Here is a 20,389-nt window from a genome sequence, read left to right as displayed (position 1 = left end):
GAAAGGGGAAATTATTTAATATCTTAGGAGTTTTCTTGTCAGCTTGAATTCAGCTCAGTTTTCAATCTACAACACAGTGTTTCAATCTTGACTCCTTTAAGCTCTGCGGACTTCAGTTCCCAGAATTCACCAGCCAGCATGGCGGGCTGAGGAATTCTGAGAACTGAAGTCCACATAACTTAAAGGGGCCACTGGTCTACAGAACCCCTCAATGACACCAAAACAATGACAAGTAAATAACGATATCATCACCCAAATACCGCTTTCTACATCATCGTATTGCAATGGCTGACTCAGGTATGTCAGTCTCTATCTACTGTTGTGAATGGACATCATCACTCCAAGATGGCAAGCAGACCTGTCCCCCCAAAACATTGTATACAATGACCAAATTCACCAGTGGGACGGGCATATTTCAAATTCCGTTCGCCAGTGACCTCACTAAAATATCATTGACATTTCTCATAACATTCAGAAACAACTTAAAGTTGTTCCTTCCTTTTTTCTTGATTACTCAATTTCTGTATTATGTCTCCCTAAGACGAAGATCCACTCAAATGCATCACATATGAACATGGCTTTGTTAGGAAGCTGGACATACAAGCTTAAAGCAAGAGGAACCACACCCCAGATTCCTCCTAAAGATTAATGAGTGGCTGCAAGCATTGATTGTCATTAAATTGGCACAATGTGTGTTGAAAAAATTCACTCATTTCTCTTCTTTGAGAAGTTGAAACAGCACTACTGTTACTGGCATTTTTAAGCAAACTAGAATCTGGGAAAGCAGCCAAACCTTTAGTTTTCTTCAAATATGTTTTAGGGATCTGTTAGATCATAAAAATAAAATAAAAGTTGAGATTTTGTGAAAGAGCAAGCCCTTCTAGGTTTTATTCCCAATACCTTGATAAAACTATGTGGCAATCTTGTTTACCATAGCTACAGTGATGCTACATCAACCATTCCCTTCAGCAAACATGCAGTTCTACCTTTTAGAATCTAGTGGCCTCTACATGGAATAGAACTACAATCCCTAAATGTCTATGGAGATTCTCAGTCATCCAGATCATGGTTCTCCCATAGGTGCTTTTTCAAGAGGCGACTGGACTTTCTGGTTTTTCTTTGAAAATGTTTCCTTTCTCATCCAAGAAGCTTCTTCAGCTTTGATTTTCAGATTCTCAGAGCTGAAGAAGCTTCTTGGATGAGAAGTGAAACATCTTCAAAGAAAAAAACAGAAAATCCAGTTGCCTCTTGAAAAAGCACCTTTGGGACAACTCCAATTCCTAGAATTCTAGCCAGTCTGGACACTGATCCCTCTGGCTGTGGATGCTGAGTTGCCAAGTTAATGTCAGGCCTGAGGCACATTCCCTAAACATTCACTGCTTACTGCTAGTATAAGAAGGATCTCCTCTTCATCCTTTTCATGTTAGTTGCAGGGAAAATAGTTAAACATCATAAATCAAAGCATACTGTAGTACCATGTGTCAAGCAATATATAAACATGTTGTCACAAGAAGAAAATCCACATTAGTTTGCTGGCACTTAGCTGCCTGAACTGAAAATGTGTTTTTTTTCCTGAGCACTATTCTCACCAAGTTCTCCTTAGCAAGATTTATTAATGTGAAAGGAATAACAATGGAAGAACGGTCTTCATGTACATTTGACTTTCTGAATCTTTTTCTCATAACCCTATGTGCACTGAAGAGGAAGAGGCTCTTCTCAATGAAACTGAGGAAGACTACAGCTGGTTGCCTATCCAGTAGTCATTTGAGTCTTTATTGATGTGAGAACTAATCTTACAATAGAGTCTAAAATTGAAATTAAAGCACAAACCCAATTGTGCTTTAAAAATAGAAGCAAACGTTCAGTAGTCCCACACACAAAAACCACTTTTGTTAGCAATTTGTCCACAACCTGAGACAATAAAATGATATTTTTTTACAAATTGAACATCATGCTTGATAAGGAAGGAGGAGAAATACCTGCCATCACTTCTAATCAATATGAATCACCGTAAGCATAATTTCTCATTCATAGTTACCAGAAAGTCTCCCGCTACTTTGGCAGAGAGAAGAACTGTGGAAGCACCTTCAGCATCAGCTTCACCTTCTCCATTGGTGCCAAGGGGAGAGTTAGCATATCCTGGAGATTCCAATGATGGCACCTATTTCTGGTAAATGCCCCAGGATGGTGAACTCCAATATTGAAAGGTGAGAAACTAACACTGTATCCAATAGCTTTGCCCTTGCTCTTCAATTGAACAATCTTAGCTGTTTGAGACCTTTGCCATTTAAACATAACACTTTGGAGCATGGGAAGAAATGGTTCTGTTTCTGTCCTACCACATGACTTCTATCTTGACCATTTCAGCAGTTTAGATTGGTTAGACACAGAGGAAGCCCTAATTGTGAAAGCTATTTTCACATGAAAGACCAGAATGTAGTTGTGAAACTTATCTTGTTACTTTATTTCAGTGTTGGCATGCTTCCTTCCCACTTGCATTGCTAATAGTAACCACACAACACAAATGCTGAGATCTCTGGTTCTAAAATGCAACCCTAACTACTCTTGCAAGAGGGTAAGGATTATTGATTCAATGAGATTAACCTCTGAGTAAACATGCTTAATATTTCATTGACAAACAGGGACTAAAGCAAAAGTTTGACACCCTGAAATAACCTGGTAATATGAATTTGAAAAGCAGGTTTCCTGTAATAAATCTAATTGCACATCTTTGGAATACCAACATACAAATCAGCACTGAAGTAAAAATTATGACCGTGATCAAGCATAGTAATTACATAGTCTATTAAATTATTTTAACATAAAGAAGTGCCTGATTTTAAATCATTTTAGAATCTGCAGTAATGCTGAATTAAATCAAACAACAAATTTTCAGAACATCAACCTTAACATTTTTTATTTCTTGGCTAACTCCAAAATCTCCAACACCAAGAAAAGATGACTAGCTTGAATGAAAACAGAAACTGTTCATGTTTTTTTATCAATTGTTGAACGTTTGGTTTTATGTCTAATTATCATTTATTAATTTAGAAACCAATGATCACTGGCAGCATGTTTGATAGAATATTAAAACTGTTTTTGGATCTGTAAATTAAATTCCTTGTGATAACAGCATATTTTTGGGGAAACTAATAACATTACCCCCAAAAAATTTTTTTAAAAGCTAAGTGTAATTTCTTAAAAGGTCCCATCTCTAATGTTTTCAATGGAAACTCCCACCACTATCTATCTATCTATCTATCTATCTATCTATCTATCTATCTATCTATCTATCTATCTATCTATCTATCTATCTATCTATCCATCCAACCATCCATCCATCTATCCATCTATCCATCTATCCATCCAACTATCCATCTATTCATCTTGCTATCATCTATGTATCGATCATCTATCTATCTATCTATCTATCTATCTATCTATCTATCTATCTATCTATCTATCTATCTACCCTGTTTCTCCAACAATACGGCCTCCCCCAATAGGAAGTCCCAGCATGTTTTATAGGCATGAAATGAAATTAAGCCCCTCCCCCCAAATTAAGGCCTATATTAAAACATGCGAAATGGGGGGGAATGGTGGGGGGGCTTGCCGTTAGGAAGTACTTTTGTTGCACACCCGGATATGGTGCTGCCTGCGTTGACCCCGATACGAAGTGCTCCACCAACGCCGAGGTCAACATCCAAGCTGTCGCCGCCCGCCCCAAGATGCAAGAGGGGGGGAATTAAGTCACCCCCCAAAAGACAGCCTAGCCATTTTTTCGGGGATCAAAAAAAAATAAGACCCGGCCTTGTTATATGAGAAACACGGTATCTATCTATCTATCTATCTAATCTATCTATCTCTATCTCTCCACACACACAGGAATTTCTCCTGGACAGGCTCAAAGACCAAAAGGAAATGTACAAGAAGAAAAATAAAGAGCTGGAGAGTTGATTATAGACAGGAGGGAAGTCCAGTGCACCATTCACACCCCTAAAACTTTCTCCAGTTTTATCAATTCTGTGCAAGTTGCATTCTAGCATAGAGTTCATTGTTATTCCACCTAGTTGGACTCTAAATCCTGCATCACAGGGCATCTGGGGCATGACAGCTGTGTTTCTTCCAGATCAATGTCCAGAGACTAAGCAGATGCATCAGCATGCACATATCATCAATATATCCACCACAGAGCTATCTGAAGGGAGGAAACTTCATCTGCAATTCTGTTCCAGATAGTTCTTTTCAATTACTAATTCAGACTAGAATGGAAAGTTGGGGGGGCGGGAAACCCACCCCAGAAGAAGAAGCCAGTGACAAAGCACTTTCACAATGCTGCCAAGAAAACTGCATGGACAGAATTACCAAAGTTCAGCTTGACTCAAAGCTTTATACTAGAGTGACAACAAAAGTCAGGCTCCCACTTTTTCCCCATGACTGTTGTACAGAGAAAAGTAGAGATGCAGGAAGTTCTGACAAGCTGAAATACAGTACATTGATCCTATGATTCTCAGCTGATACAACTATGTACACTTTATGCCACATGTTTGTACGAAATAAAATACCCACATCCACTAGAATCATCAGAAAGCCTTTGACAAATACTCCCTTACGGTAGAGGAAAAATCTAAGGGTGCTGATACAAAACAGAGCACAAAGCACATTTATTCTGAATTCTAAAAGATCACATTGCAAACTAGTATTATTGAGTGAATTTCACCAAATATTAACAGGAAGAAATTGTGCCTGACTACAGGAAAAGCATGGTACAAAGTGGTACTGATGTAATGGAGAACCTGAAGACAGACAGACAGACTTGTGTGAAATGCTACAAAAATGTTCTACGTGGTAATCACTAATTCAAAACAAATTATGAACAATTTGCTGACTTTAGATTGACATGTTTCTGCCTTAAGAAGGTTGTCTATTTGCAACAAACCTTTGTATAAATTACTAGAATATGGAATTCAGCAACCTCTGTAAGATCACAGGTTTCTCAACCAGATTGATCTGAATGACAGCCCAGTCAAATGTTATTGTTAACTTTTAGCAGCTTTCACTACTGTATTAACTTAAGAGCCAGACATATATAGAAAATCATTGTTATTAACAGCATTAACCATCAGTGCCTATCAAACAGATGGATCAACTATACAAGATACTGAGGAATAGTCTTATCTGATATAAGATTTTAGTGCTATTTAAATTATACTAACTAAGACTATATGGAGTATCTGCAAAACAACATATATAAATTGTATACAGGTGTACACTTTCTACTTTAATTTATGGTGGTGCATTTTAAGGTGGGGGAGTGCAACTACTATGCTGGTTTCTGTTCCAGAGAAGCATCAAGTATTTCTACTACAACTTGCTAGTGAAACATGCAACAGTCACAGTAGTTCCTGCTGTGAAATTTCAGTTGTTTAAGATCATTGTTGCTACTGGATAGTCCCTGGATTTGGAACAATACTGCCCTACTAATGTGATTGTGAGATATATAAGAAGAAGGTCAGAGGCTGTGCAACAATTGCTCTGGAATGAATTGCCCTCCTGCTTACTTTAATGCAAGCTGCTTGCTTTCTTCAACAATCTTAAATGACAGAATCATTCTTGAAGAAAATTCAATTCCCAAACAGGTCCTGGGAACATTCCTAAAATGTGTTCGCTCAATATAAATTAGTGGAGGGCACATGGTGATGATGATGATGTTATCTGTTCAAGTTGACCCTGACTCTTGACAGTTCTATAGACCAGGTTTCTCCACATCTTCCAGTCTTGCACTATTGAGTTTTTCTATGTTCTGGTGTCAGCTTTGATAGCATCCAGCTACCATGTTCTCTGATAGCCTGGTTTCCTTTTACCACTTTTCAACATCATTGCTTTCTTCAGTGAATTCCCCCGCATGATATGGCCAAAATAAGCTTAGACGCAGTTTCATGATTTTGCCTTTTAGTGAAATGTCTGGTGTTATGTGCTCCACTAGTTGCTTGTTAGTCACCTCTGCTGTCCAAGGAATATGCAGGACCTTTTTCCAGCATCACAGCTCGAACAGTTGATTTTCTTCCTTTCTTGTTTTTTTAAGGTCCAACTTTCACAGCCATAGGTAGTTATGGTTCCCCAATAGAGCAACCTAATCTACCTTAAGCCCCTCCCTTGTGACAAGGGGGCATCCACATGTAGAAGGACCTTAATGAGATCTATCAAATCTATCCTATAATTTTCTCTTGTTATTCCTTGAAGGCTTTTAATATAGGGATTAATCCTACCACTCTCATTAAGCTATGAAAATCTGACTTATTCCATTTTATGGAGGTGCCAAAAACGTATAAGTTGTAATCACAAAACTAATACTATGGAGACTGAAAGAATAAATAAGGCAAAAATGTATACTTTTAAATCCATACATGAATGGATTTATTCATTCATTCATTCATTCATTTCTATTTCCTCCTCAACTTCTTCAGCCACAAAGCCTGGCCACTCTGTACAAGAACGTAGCAAGCTCTTTTCACTTCATTATAGTCACGGGCACAAAGATCATTATTATTAGATTAAAAAATGATCATGTGGAAGGTGAAGGGGTTCATTACCAGCTATGGAACTTAAAGAAAAAGATGGAAAGTATTAGCCCTTCAAGGAAGACCAGATTAGACGCTAGTACTACTTTATTACAAGTAGCATTATGATAACAGACTCTTGCAAGCCTGAGTCCTTTTCCTCCTCCCTCCCTTTATCTTTATGAAAACTGAGGAGGTCCATGTCAGAGGTGCTTTGTCAAATTGTATTTCTGCTCCCGACTCAGATTTCTTTTATCTAACCATTGCTTTGCTTATGATCTCAAGATTACTCCTTCTGTCCACTACAGAAAGCGAGAGACATTACAGGGGACTCGGGGCCAGAAAAATTGGAAGACTAGATATCTTTTTGTGGCTATCATCAAATCACCCATCTAATTACCCTGCAGCCTCACCTCTTGCCCCTTTTCCTAATCACAGCCACCATTATTTCTCATTACTATCACTCCTACCTTTGTCTTCTCACTATAACCAACATCCAAGAAAGTGTCATGCTGGCCAATTGCTCTGAGTGAGCTGTTTTAATATATGCATGCTGTATGGCCATGTGGAGTTTTGGCAATGTTACAAAGTAGTTTGCCAAAACCTTCTTCCAAGATATTTTTCAACTTCCTAATCTAGCCAAGAATAAACTATTTGTTTAAAATGTTTATATTTTATATTGCATTATGTTCTTTAAAAAGATCTACTTCCCTCCTGCCTGGCCCCCACGATACGGTCGGCTAGATACTACAGCTTGAACAAGAGGTCTGGCACATTATTTCTCATAAACCCTAACCCAGGGGAGGGGGGAAATTAGGAAGGTTTCCAGGATGATGACTCAAGGCTTGCCCTTATGGACTCATTAGATGGATACCACTGAAATTGTCTTTGTTTGGAATGACAACCAATGCTGTCTTGTGGTGCTAGTTTTGGAACGGTTTCTGCATGATTGCAAACCACTTGTAGATATGCATGTAAATAATCAGACTTACTCCCGTGGGACTTTCAGGGAAGCAGCGGAGAAAACAGCTTTGCCGAGAATGCAGCAATGAGGCACTGGCGAATGGACTGGTTCCTCAGAATTCCTCTCAGGACAAGGAAAGGATTGGGATTATTAACAAGTTCTCCAGATAGTAGCTCTTTACAAATAGAGCATAAAACAGTAGTCTCAAGTGGATTTAGAGCTCTGGAAGACAAGGGATCACCAAATTTGTCCAAACTGCAATTTGCACATTTATAGATAAAAGGTTTGTATATTTCCTTTCTTGATCAGTTTTATCACATCAAATGAATCTTCTTCAATTCCTAGAAAATGACAGTTAATACAAATTTAAATAAATGTCACCAGCAGATTTTAGGAAAAAGAAAGGGATAGCAGTATATGTGAAAGACGATATGAAAGCAGAGCCAATTTGGATAGATCCCAATGGAAGAATTCTGATGTTACAAATTTGGATTAAATCAATTCCAATTCTACTAGTGGTAATTTATGCCCCTAACGATAACCAAAAGGAATTTTTTAAACAATTACATGGGGAATCAGTGGAATTAGATAAAAGGAATATTTGTGTCTTGGGGGATTTCAATGCTATTGTGGACCACCAGAAAGATCATAGTAGTGTGGGGGGGAAGAGAACTACCAAAAACATGTGAAGAAATGATGATTGAACTAAATTTGATAGACATGTGGAGGAAATTAAACCCCGAGAAAAAGCAATTTACATTTTACTCCAACCCTCACCGATCATGGACACGAATTGATATGGTGTGGATGAATGGTGAATTAGTAAATGAATTAAAAGAGATTGAAATCTTACCAAATGAATGGGCAGATCACAACCCGATTCAGATAGTGTGGAAAGGTAGGAAGAAACCAAGGAAAAGGTGGACCTTAAATACACAGTTAATTAAAGAGAAAGAATTTATGAATAAACTTGATGAGGAATTAGACTATTTTTTTAAAGAAAATAATAATGAGGCAACTACAAAACAGAATATTTGTGATACAATTAAGGCAATAATAAGAGGCATAATGATATCATACACTGCTAAAAGAAATAAAGAAAAATATGCCCAACAAAATAAATTTGAACAAAGAATCAAAGAATTAGAAATTCAGCTGCAAAACACCCCAAAAGATTGCAAATTGAAAAAACAGATGATAATAACTAAACATAAATTAAATTTAATTGAACAAGAAGGGATGGTCTCAAAGTTAAATACAGCCAGACAGATATTTTTTGAACAGGCCAATAAACCAAGAAGGTGGCTGGCCTATAAACTTAAAAAAGAAAAACAAAAAATATTGATCTACCAATTAATAGATGAGAATGGGGATGCCCAACAAGGGATAGAACAGAAAAAAGAAATTGCATGTAAATTTTTTGAAGATCTTTATAAAAAGAAGGAGGTAAATGATATGATAAGAAACTATTTGGGTATTACTAAAGATAAAATAATTAAGGAGGAGATGAAGGAAATGTTAATTAGAGATATTATGTGGCCCGAGTTAAAAGCAGCAATAAAAAACCAAAAGAACAATAAAACCCCAGGACCCGACGGGATACCAGGGGAACTTTATAAAAAAATAGGAGAACAAATAAGACCTCTCATGGTGGAAGTATATAATGAGGTCCTATTAGCAGCAAGAATGCCGGATTCATGGAAGGAGACATTGATATCGTTGATTCCGAAAGAAGATTCAGATTCACGACATATACAAAACTATAGACTAATTTCCCTGTTAAATACTGATTATAAAATATTTACTACAATTATAGCAAATAGATTGAAAAAAATATTGAATGAATATATACATGAAGATCAAAACGGATTTCTTCCTAATAGACAAATCAGGAATAATTTAAGGATAGTATTAAATGTTTTGGAATACTATGAAGCCCATCTGGAAAAACAAATAGCCCTTGTATTCTTGGATGCACAGAAGGCCTTTGACAATTTAAATTGGCAATTCCTAATTCAACAAATTTACAATATGAATCTAGGCACTAAGATTCACAAAAGGCAAATATTATAATTAATGGAGAGTACATGCACTCAATAAAAATAGAGAAAGGAGTCAGGCAGGGATGTCCTTTATCCCCCCCTGCTCTTCATATTATCTTTGGAAACATTGCTTACACAAATTAGACAGAACCCAGGAATAAAAGGACTAAAAATTAAAAAAGAAGAATATAAACTCCAGTCATTTGCGGATGATATGGTATTTTTCATAGAGGAACCAATTGAAATAGGTCAAAAATTACTGAAAGAGTTAGATCAATTTGGGGAAGTTGCAGGACTTAAAATTAATAGGGAAAAAATGAAATTAATAACTAAAAATTTAACAGAAAAACAAAAACTAAAATTAGAAAGGATAATGGGATTACAAATAGTAAAAAAAGTTAAATACCTAGGAATTTGGTTGACGGCTCAATGCAAAACTCTAATGGAAAATAATTATAATAAATTATTACAGCAAGTTAAAAAAGTTTTGGAGATATGGGTTAAATTGCAAATCTCCTTATTAGGGAGGATTGCCACTATAAAAATGAATATTCTGCCCAAATTTATTTACTTATTCCAAACAATACCAAAAAAAAAAAATTACTTTGTGGAACTTAACAAGATAATCACCAAATTTATCTGGCAAGGGGAAAAAACGAGGATAAACCATGCAAGATATGAAGAGCAGGGGAGGTATGGCACTCCCAAATTGGGAATTATACTATAGTGCAGCCTCCTTACTCTGGTTGAAAGAGTGGGTAAATCTGTCAAATAAAAGGATCTTATTTTTAGAAGGCCATGATTTACAGAGGGGATGGCATGCATTTTTATGGGACATTGGGAAAATTAAGCAGAAGTATTTCCACAGACATATAATTAGAGATTCCTTATTGGCTAATTGGAACAAAATAAAAAAAAACATTATTTAAAAATCCCAATTTGGATCTCAACGATGGAGGTGATGATACATCCAAATAATCTAGATCTTAATAAAATGATAAAATACAAAGACCTTCTTGATGCGCAAGGAACTTTAAAATCATGGCAAGATCTCCAAGAACAGGGGCTACAAGTAGACCGGTGGGCTTACTTGCAAATTCAAAATAGATATAGCCAGGACAAGAAATTTTTTGGAATTTATACTAAGGCACAACAAATAGATAAAATTTTATTAGGTCCAAATAAAAAAAATATAACTAAATTTTATAATTATTTACTAGAGACGGAATTAGAATAGGAAGTAGTCAAAGGCAACATGATAGCTTGGAGCAGAAACATAGGATGTAGCATTACATTATTAGAATGGGAAAAGGTTTGGACAAGGAATAATAAAATTACAAGATCAGCAGCATATAAAGAAAATGCCTATAAAATGTTTTATAGATGGCATCTCTCACCCTTGAGAATAGCGAAAATGTCTCCTGACATGAATCCGAATTGCTGGAAATGTAAAAAGAAACAGGGAACATTTTTTCATATGTGGTGGTCCTGCACTGAAGCCCAAAGATACTTGCATAGAATAAAAAAATGGTTAGAGGAAATAACGGCAGAGCAAATTGAATTAAAACCAGAATTCTTCCTATTGGGGATATTTAATAGACAAATTCCTAAAAATGTCAAATATATAATACTGCATATTCTTACTGCAGCCCGAATAACCTTTGCACAGTGTTGGAAACAAGCAGATATTCCAACAGAGGAGATGGTTATACAGAAGATAACAGCCTGTGCAGAGATCGACAAGTTAACCTTAGCACTTAAGGAAAAAGAAACATCAGAATATTATAGAAGCTGGGAATGCTGGTATGACTGGATAGAACAAAAATAGAAAATATATTAGTAAATAACGTAAAATGTAAATCATAATTATATATTCGCAATAAGATGTATTTGTAAATGTATCACCAATATTGATAACAAACAAGGAACCATAGACTGTCGAGAATAAAATTGTTAGTTTTTTAATCATTTTCTTTTTTTCTATTTCTTTTCTTTCTTCTTCTGTGTGTTGTGTTTGTTTGATATTTTGGTTTTGTAATCAATAAAGTTTGTTTAAAAATAAATCAATAAAATAAATAAATGTCAAAAGGGCAATTAGAAGATTGATTCTGGGGGGAAAGTAGACTAAGGATCCAGATGGATTTGAAAGAAGATTAGGAAATTAATTACAAGAATCCTTCCTATGGGAAAATGTCATTGTTCTGAATTTTATTTTTTAAAAATGAAGATTTTGAAATTAATTATAAAGGAAACTTCTCATGGGAAAATGCTGTTGTTTAGGGAAAAACATAATAAGAGTGAACTTTGAAGGTTGAACACTAAAGGGAAGCAGAAAAAAACAAATATAATTAAAGAAGAGTTAAATTTGACAGACTAAAATAGAATAAAGCAAAATACTGTAGCTTTGAAAGAACTGAAGGCTATTTGGAGACAATGCATTCAAAAATTAATCTTACAATTCTCTTCTATTATTATAAACAAACTGGATTTAAAAGACATTATAGAAGAGGAACAAGATTTACCAGACAGGATTGAGACTGAGGCCGATTTGAATGTGGAGGTAAATGTAAGTGATAAAATGATATAGAAAAAGATGTTATTTTGGATATGAAAATGAAACTGGTTGGTGTCTAATAATTAAAAGGGATATACAAATAACAAACTAGGAGAGTGAGTTGAATAATTTTGGATTTAAAAGACTTGCCAAAGTTTTGAAGAATTTGCTGAAAGAGGCAAGAAGAAAATAAGAAAAAAATCTAGGACATTATGTATAGGAATTAAAGATCAAGATTGTTAAAAGCAAAGGGAACTAACATAAAGTTTGCTTATTTGATCAAAGTTAAAATGTATATATTGTTATTTCTGGTAATTTTCAATGGACTTTTGCTAACCAGAATCAAAATGAGGTTTAAAGAAGTAGTTTATAGATAAGACATGAGATATGAGAAGAAAAGATATTTGATTGCATGCTCAATGGTAATAAGTTACTGAAGTTACTGTTGCTTGATCAAAGGGAAACTCATTTCTTTGTATATTTCTTTTAGTTTTCTTTATTATATTTCTATTTTTCCTTCTTTTCTATTTTTCTTTATATTCTTTTCTGCACTTTCTACCTGTTCTTTTCATTTGTTAATACTTTTAGTTGCCATTACTTTTTATCACTGTAATTATAAATAAAAAGTACTATTATTCAAAGAAGACTTACTCTCACAAGCTGATAGGAGTGAAGCAAAATTATCTGCAAAGCAACCTGAATGGAAAAGGGAACCAGCAAGCTTTCAGCCTCATTCTTGCTTAACTTCCTTTACTTAAAGGAAAATCAATGGGATACATTCCAATTAAGTTCACTTATACCACTGGTGCTATTTAACTATTAGGTGAGCATCAAAAGATGCCTTTTCCATGTTTCATTCTATTTGTATTTGAATAGAATGTTTCTCAAATCCAATTTATATCAGACATAAATAAACAACATTCATCAATTTAAAACATAAGCCACTTCAATTTGAATTGATTTAAAGGCCACTCATCTGAATGGCAGCAAAGTCTAAAGCTTAGTTCAGCACACTGAGTCTCCATATATGCTATATAGAGTATAGTATAGTATATTCAAATCATCAAACTGTATTTTTTGGTCATTTTCAAGTCTACTATATGAGGGGATTAAATACACCAAATTTCAGATAAGCAGATGCTATAGTTTGTTTTATTGATAGAAATGAGGAGAAAGTAGGAAAAATAGAGCTTTCTTTGAATTTCAAATCAATTTCATCTAAATAGATTCAGATTTTACTTCACTTTAGTTACTTGAGGGTTTTTATAAAAAAAAACAGTTGAAGCATTTCCCTTTTATTTCTTGTAAACAAATATAATGAAGCAATAGAAACCTGCACAATTCCAAATGGTACTTACAATGACTAGGAAGCTATGATTTATACTAAGAGGATTGTATTTTTTTTGCTTGGCTCCAAAGTCATGGACAGTGGAAGAGACTAAATACATAGGACAAATGAATACGAATCAAACAGCTGGTAAAACAGGAGGATTTTGTTGTTGTTAAAATGGATATGCTGCCAACTTCTGGTGACTTACCAAAGTAGTTTTTTAATCAAAGTCAAACCATCAATTAAGACACAAGTAAATAAATAAACTCCCCAATGCCAATATCATTCCCCATATGCTTTTGTAACATCTGGAAGAACATCACAAGGAGGATAGCATTTTTTTTTCTTCCCATTGAATTGTTATTTCATTCTTGGAGAATGCTTGACAAATTGCTTCAGTTTTCTTGTCAAGGATTTTCAGAAGTGGTTAGCCATTGCCTTCTTCCTAAGGCTGAGAGAGAGTAATTGGCTGAAGCCCAGGTGGTTTTGTCCTAAAATGGGACTAGAATTCAGTCTGCCCGTTTCTAGCCAGATAATTTAATCACTAAACCAAACTAGAGGGAGGAATTTTGCATTTGCAAGAAAAAAAAACCCAAAGCTACATAAAAATAGCAATAGCACTTAGACTTATATGCCGCTGCATAGTGCACTACAGCCCTCTCCAAGCAATTTACAGAGTTAATCTCCTCATTTTACCAACCTCAGAAGGATGGAAGACTGAGTCAATCTCGACCCGATGAGACTCGAACTGCTGGCAGCCAGCAGAATTAGCCTGCACCATGGTTCTACAACCTCCTATGCCCAAGAGCTTTCTCCATTTACTTACTTATTTATTTATTTATTTATCTGTAGCCTTTTTTGATATGATAGTCCTGGAAATCCTTTTAAATTTTTATGACTCCATAAAAATGCATTATTTACTTATTTTATTATTCAGCTAAATCAAATTCTTAGTCTTCTTTCAAGAAAATTTTCTTCCTAAGGCAGCTGTCAAAGACAGTGTTTTCTTGTGACTTGCCTCAAAACTCCTTCACACAAAAAAGGCCCAACCTCAGAGCCCAACCCAGAGTTTCTAGGCCCTAACAACTCTGAATGTGATCACATAGACATCACATGATCCCCAACTACGTGCTACATGGCACCACCTTTGGTCCTAGTGCTTTTGCGATACTTTGGATTTGAAAGGCAAAAAGTGGTTTAGAATCTGCCAAGCTGCTCCGATAGCCTATCTTCAAAGTAGTTGCATCTTTTTCTGGAATCACACATCTTCCTTCCCCGGCTGAAGCACAAGTCTAGGAAAAATATGTGTTTTGATTTAAGGTCTTGCAGACAGTCACTAGGCAAACATACACACACAAACACAAACCAGGTATCCCAGAGCAGAATCTGCCAGAATCTGAAATGCTGCACAGCCATAGAGTATAGCAAAATTAACTTCCAACCTCAAGGACATTGTCAAGAGAAACAAGTGTCCCTTGAGAATACAATAGTTGTGTGTGCATTCTTGATGTTGGTTTTCCTCAGCTCAGTGTTCTGATGGAAGTTTTGGTTAAAAAAAAAAAAGTCCATAATACTGCCTGGGGAGGATGAGAATTATAGTCAAATACACCAGAGACAAGCTTCTCTAAAGGATAAACCACCCAATATTTCTCTGTTGTCTTATGAGTCTGTACTCTGCACCTACATACACAGCAAAAAAAAACCCACCATTGTTGATTGGATAATGAACCAAATTGATATGGTTGATTAATGCCATTATCACATAGAAAGAACAGGGGCATGGATTCAAGTCCAGTAGAGCCATCTTGTTGGACATCACCAAGACCAAGACCTCCATCTAGGATAGTTAATAGTGCAGGTGCTTGCCAGAAATTGGTTAACAACTACACAAAATGAAAAAACAACAACCCAGCAATAGACGAAATGGTATCAAAAATTTTGCCTGTTAAATACTTGTAAGCCAAGCTTCTATTAAAGGTATTGGAGTGTTTCCCAAAAAAAGAGAAACTTGGCAACTACATCTTGCCTCTTATTTTTTAATCAGAATCTGGACAGAAATCAGACAACAGAAAGGTCACGATCTAAGCTGAAAACCATTTATCTTATAAGTGCTACCAGCTGTATGTTAGCAAGCTGTTTTCTCTCCCAAACAATATAAATAAGATGAAGTTGGATATAATTAGATGTTCATTCCCTAAAGGAGAACTAAGCAAAGTTACTACAGCAAAGCAGTAAAGATACATATTTCAACTTTTCCTGCTGTGGTCTGGGGTGAAATACTGAATTAGAGATAGATGATAGATGGTTGATAGAATAGATAGATAGATAGATAGATAGATAGATAGATAGATAGATAGATAGATAGATAGATAGATAGATAGATAATCTTCAGGTGAAGAACTCTTAAAATAAGCACCTTGTTAGGTATTTACCCTGAAAATCACAATGACCCTTATATCATTCAGATTATTCAAAACTGATTACAATGAACTTTCCTTACCCTGGAGCTCATTCCCAAAGTGTTAGACTACAGAGCCTATCTTCCCCTTCACCTCTGTGTGGCTGGGGTGATGGAAGTGCATTCAGAGTTAAGGAAGATGGCATAGATACGAGAAGTGGAGCATCATAAGTGAGACACATGTTCTCAAAAATTTCTCCCAAAATTCTGAGCACATTTAATTTCCAGCAACTAGAGAAAATCCAGTGAAACTTAGTTTTGAATATCATCTCTTTTTTAAAAACCCATCTAGGTCTCCAGATGCTCCTCTAAACAAAAGATGGCTAAGATCCTATGAAGAAAGGAAACATGCAGATGATAGCATTAGGTCACTGTTTTTGATGTAGGTCACTATTTTTCAGTGTGCTGAAAAGCTTCCAGAGGGTGACCGAGACTTTCATGTTGATAATTAGTGATTTGTCACAGTGGTTATGTGCCAGTTCAGGGTGAATCTGCTTCTCCAAGAGGCTCACTTGGTTCATCACACTTGACATCATGTAAGAGAACATTTCTTTATTTGATTTCACAATTAACATAGCACATTAGGTGTGATTTGCTGCTGTCCATTTTAAATGCTGAAAATGCAAACTTTCCCCATCGGGAAAGGATAATATAAAAGAGAAAGAAAGAGAGAGAGAGAGAGAGAAGGAAGGAAGGAAGGAAGGAAGGAAGGAAGGAAGGAAGGAAGGAAGGAAGGAAGGAAAGAAAGAAAGAAAGAAAGAAAGGAAGGAAGGAAGGAAGGAAGGAAGGAAGGAAGGAAGGAAGGAAGGAAGGAAGGAAGGAAGGAAGGAAGGAAGGAAGGAAGGAAGGAAGGAAGGAAGGAGGAAAAAGACTTACCAGCCCATCACAATTGCTGATAGCAACAGAAGCATTAGGCAAGTCCGTGATATGCCCCACATAGAGGCAATCCCCATGAAGCGGCTCAGTGTAGGTGATGTTTGAATCCTCCTGCCATTCCACAGTTGCTCCAGGAGCCACCAGCCGGGAATTTGGCCTTAATCTAAAGTGGAATTCTTGTCCAAAAACAGTGACATTGTAAAAAATTTCCTTGCCTGCAGCGTCCTGAGGAAGATCCCTGGTGTCTCTTGGGAAACGCCTCTTTGATGCTCCCGACACGACTTTGGAGACGAATCTGCCTTTTGAGTCTGTGCTAGTTGGGATGACCAGCCTGTATTCCTCTAGATTTCTCAAAATAGAATCTAGAGAGGGAGAGAGAGAAAAAACCATGAGTAATAAGAGTCAGGCTGAATAAGGCTACCACTGGCCGGGACATCTACTTCATTGGTCCCCTGAGGTTAAGGAAAGGAAAATGCTAAGGCAGTCGAGCTGTGCCTTAGTTTTCCAGTTGTTTTATTAAGAAAGCCCCGATGGTAGGCATAGCAAGTATTTAGGGATGGGCAGGGTTTAGGATGCAGCCCCCTCTGCCACTGAGCAAGAGGGACTAGAAACATCCCACAGCTGAACAAATCCATCTGAAGTGATGAGGCTTCTGAAAGCCATCTGCTTTAGGATATGGGGGGGGGAGCGGGGTGGCAAACACCTCGCATCAACTTTCAAACTCTGCCACCAGCCCTACTGCTCAAAGTTTCGATCATTCCCGAACGTGAAGGATGGGGATGTCGATGGAAAAGTTTTTAAAAAGACAAGACAAGCCAAAAGAAAAGAGCCGTCCACTACAAGTTGGCTTCGCTTCCTTCCTTCCAGCAACACAGATGGAAGGAAAACTTCGTCCCTGCCAGGTGGTTTGTTGGAGGCCGGCGCTTCGACGGGCGTCCGAGTTCAACCGAGGTCCCAGCCAGCCTCCCCGATTTGCAGCTGCAAGGCACCCCCGCCAGCTCAGCAAGGATCGAAGAAGGTACACCCCCACCCTCCGGAAAACAACGCCACACGTGGCGGCGGGGAGGACGCCCCGGCCCTTTGAGCCAAGCAAGCCGGCGTGGCGCGGAGAAGTCTAGCGGGCAAAAAGTCCTCCACTCGTGAGTGAAGTTAGACAGGCAGCCTCAAGGGGAGGCGGGCGAAGAAGGGGCGTCTGGCTAATCCCAGCCGGCCGGTTGGGGCAGTTTAAGCCGAGGGAACCCGGCAGCCCGCTTACCGTTCTCCCCGGGACTCCGCGGGGCCCCCGGGGCCAAAAGGAGCATCCAGCAGGCGAGAAGAAGCAAGGCGATCCCGGCCAGAGGAGCCATGGCAGGCGTAGCTCAGCCCAACCCCAGCCTTCAACTTCGCTGCCAGGGGGCTCCGGCCACATTGAAGGCAGCCGGCACCGCCCTCTAGCCCACCACCCAGGCAACCTCAGCCCCGCGGCTCCTTGCCCTGGCTCATCCGCTCCTCTCCAGCGCTCAACCTCAACGAAGGCAGCAGAGAGACACCAGCAGGCGGCTTGCTGGAAAGCACGGGGCGTGCAAGGAGGGAAGTCCGCCTGATTGACAGAACTGCCGCCGCTGCTGCTGCTGCCGCTGCTGCTGCCGCTGCCACCGCTGCCTGCGAGCCTGCCAAGGCCTCGCCTCGCCCGGCCCGGCTCGGCCCGGTTCGGCTAGGCTTGGCTTGGCTTGGTGGCGGTTGTCCCTGAAACTCTCGCAGCCTCCTCTTGCTGCCGCTCGAGACAAAAACTCTGCAGCTTCCTCCGGTTACGGGACACTTTTCCCCAGCCCAGCTAAGAGGCGGTTCCTGAGGGACCCTGAGCATTTCCCTCCACCCAACGCTCAAAATCCTCCTCTTCTTAGAAAGAGAACCAGAAGGGGAGATCGCACCAGACAGAAACCCGCAGATGCTTGATTTGGAATCGGTCGGGGATCTTCTGCCCCCCTCCCGCAAAAAAGATCTCGTACCGTACCTTGAATTCTCCTAACTTAGGAAGGAGAGTGGTCGTCTGATATCCCACCCCCCAAGTCTAATTAAAGACGGCTTTTGCTTTCGGTGTGTGTGTCCACGTAGCACGTTGTGATAGCATGGTATCCACTCCAGAATCGGTAGAATCGGATCCTTCCGGATCAAAATGTGATTGCTAGATTATACTTAAGCCTCCCCTCTGGCTTCACTAAAAATTCCTGGATTTTTCTCATCTTGGTTATCATAAAATCTAGATGGAAATGTTACCATATCCTAATGACTTTTGCATCCCTGCCTTGTATTTGAACTCCACTCCTTGTTTTAGTTTAAGAACTCCAAAATGCATTTATTTATTTTAAAAGTCACTTACAAGGAGTAAGTGACCCTATTAGTTTTTCATATGATGTTGTTACATCTAAAAATTATATGTAACGCTTAACGGTGGTTAAAAATGGTTAAGGTGGTTAAGGAATTGGGAAGATACAGGTTCAAATCCATCCTCAGGGAAGATTCAGGTTCAAGTCTGGGTGACTTTAGGACAGTCACTCTCCAACTACTTCACAATGTTGTGAGAGAAATTGGAGGAAGGAATCCAATACACATATGTGTATTCCACTGTTGCTTCTATGTAGAGCAAAGGTGAGATGTAAATATTTTAAATAAATCTATCTTGTCCCCCACATTCCAAATGGTTTACATAAATACAATAAAATAATAAAGCACACACACATAATTAAAACATAAATGACATCCGTTAAAAGCTTTTAAGTGGAAAAATGACCTGTGACACATGACTCTACTGAAGTGCCAGATCTTTTGAATCCTTATGAAATGAAGTGGGTATGGAGGCCCTAAGAGTTCTGGGAAGAAACCTATTTCCATATCCATCTTTACTTGATCTCACAGAGGAAAGAAAACCTGAGAATGCCCTTGTGGGCCAATGGAACAGGATGGGTGGCTTCTCTCTGGGGAAAACAGTCCTCAAGTATCCAGGATGCATGCCATGTAGGTTTGAATTGTTCCTAGGAACATACTGACAGTCAATGCAATATCCATAATATTGGCTTTCACGTGCCAATGTGCAGGGGGCTACATTTTGCACAAGCAGAAGTAGCCAAATTGACTTCTAGAGTAGCAAGTAGAGCACACATTGCCATAATCCAGTCAGGAAACAATAAGGGCATGAGTTAAGGCTATTGAGACCTCCTACTTTAAACAGGACTCATACTGCTAGACTAACCAAAGCTGGTTGAAGGCCCCTGACCATAGACTCTACCTGATGGGATCCGGCAGGGTTAACTACCACTTTGGTCATTTACGAGGTTCGGTGATTTACAATGTGCTTCTCTGCTCGCTGCCAGCGCGAGCCTATAAATCGTCATCTGCATGCTGCATGCAGAGAAGCAGCCTTTCAAAAAGCCCCTTTTTCCTGCTTTTTTAACCGCAGCTGTGCCTCGCATGGCAGCTGAAGTTGAAAAAAATCAGGAAATAAAGGTCAGGTAAGAGCCCAGGTGGGCGGGTGGGCAAAAACATCAGCAGACATAGAACTGGTTCTATGTCTGCTGCTCTTCAGAGCTACCAGTTCTACAGAGGTGGACAGAACCGGTAGAAACCCA

The 20,389-nt window shown here is 38.3% G+C and overlaps 1 protein-coding gene across 2 annotated transcripts in view; it reads right to left on the bottom strand.

Annotated features, from left to right (window-relative positions):
• Positions 1-18,589, bottom strand: part of ADAMTS2 (ADAM metallopeptidase with thrombospondin type 1 motif 2) — a 305,104-nt gene extending 286,515 nt beyond the window's left edge. For both annotated transcript variants that reach the window (XM_087955238.1, XM_087955239.1), the window contains exons 1-2: positions 18,040-18,589; positions 16,785-17,146 (exon numbers count right to left, since the gene is read on the bottom strand). In XM_087955238.1, the coding sequence (XP_087811364.1) occupies positions 16,785-17,146; positions 18,040-18,130 (453 nt within the window). In that variant the 5' untranslated portion in view covers positions 18,131-18,589. The remainder of the gene's footprint in view (positions 1-16,784; positions 17,147-18,039) is intronic.
• Between the last annotated feature and the right edge of the window lie 1,800 nt (positions 18,590-20,389).

Source organism: Notechis scutatus, chromosome 2 (genome assembly GCF_049901735.1).
Source record: "Notechis scutatus isolate UNSWTSFEM ecotype Mainland chromosome 2, rNotScu1.2, whole genome shotgun sequence".
Taxonomy (NCBI): domain Eukaryota; kingdom Metazoa; phylum Chordata; class Lepidosauria; order Squamata; family Elapidae; genus Notechis; species Notechis scutatus.
Note: the sequence above shows the minus strand (reverse complement) of the source record. Positions and strands in the feature narration are given on the sequence as shown.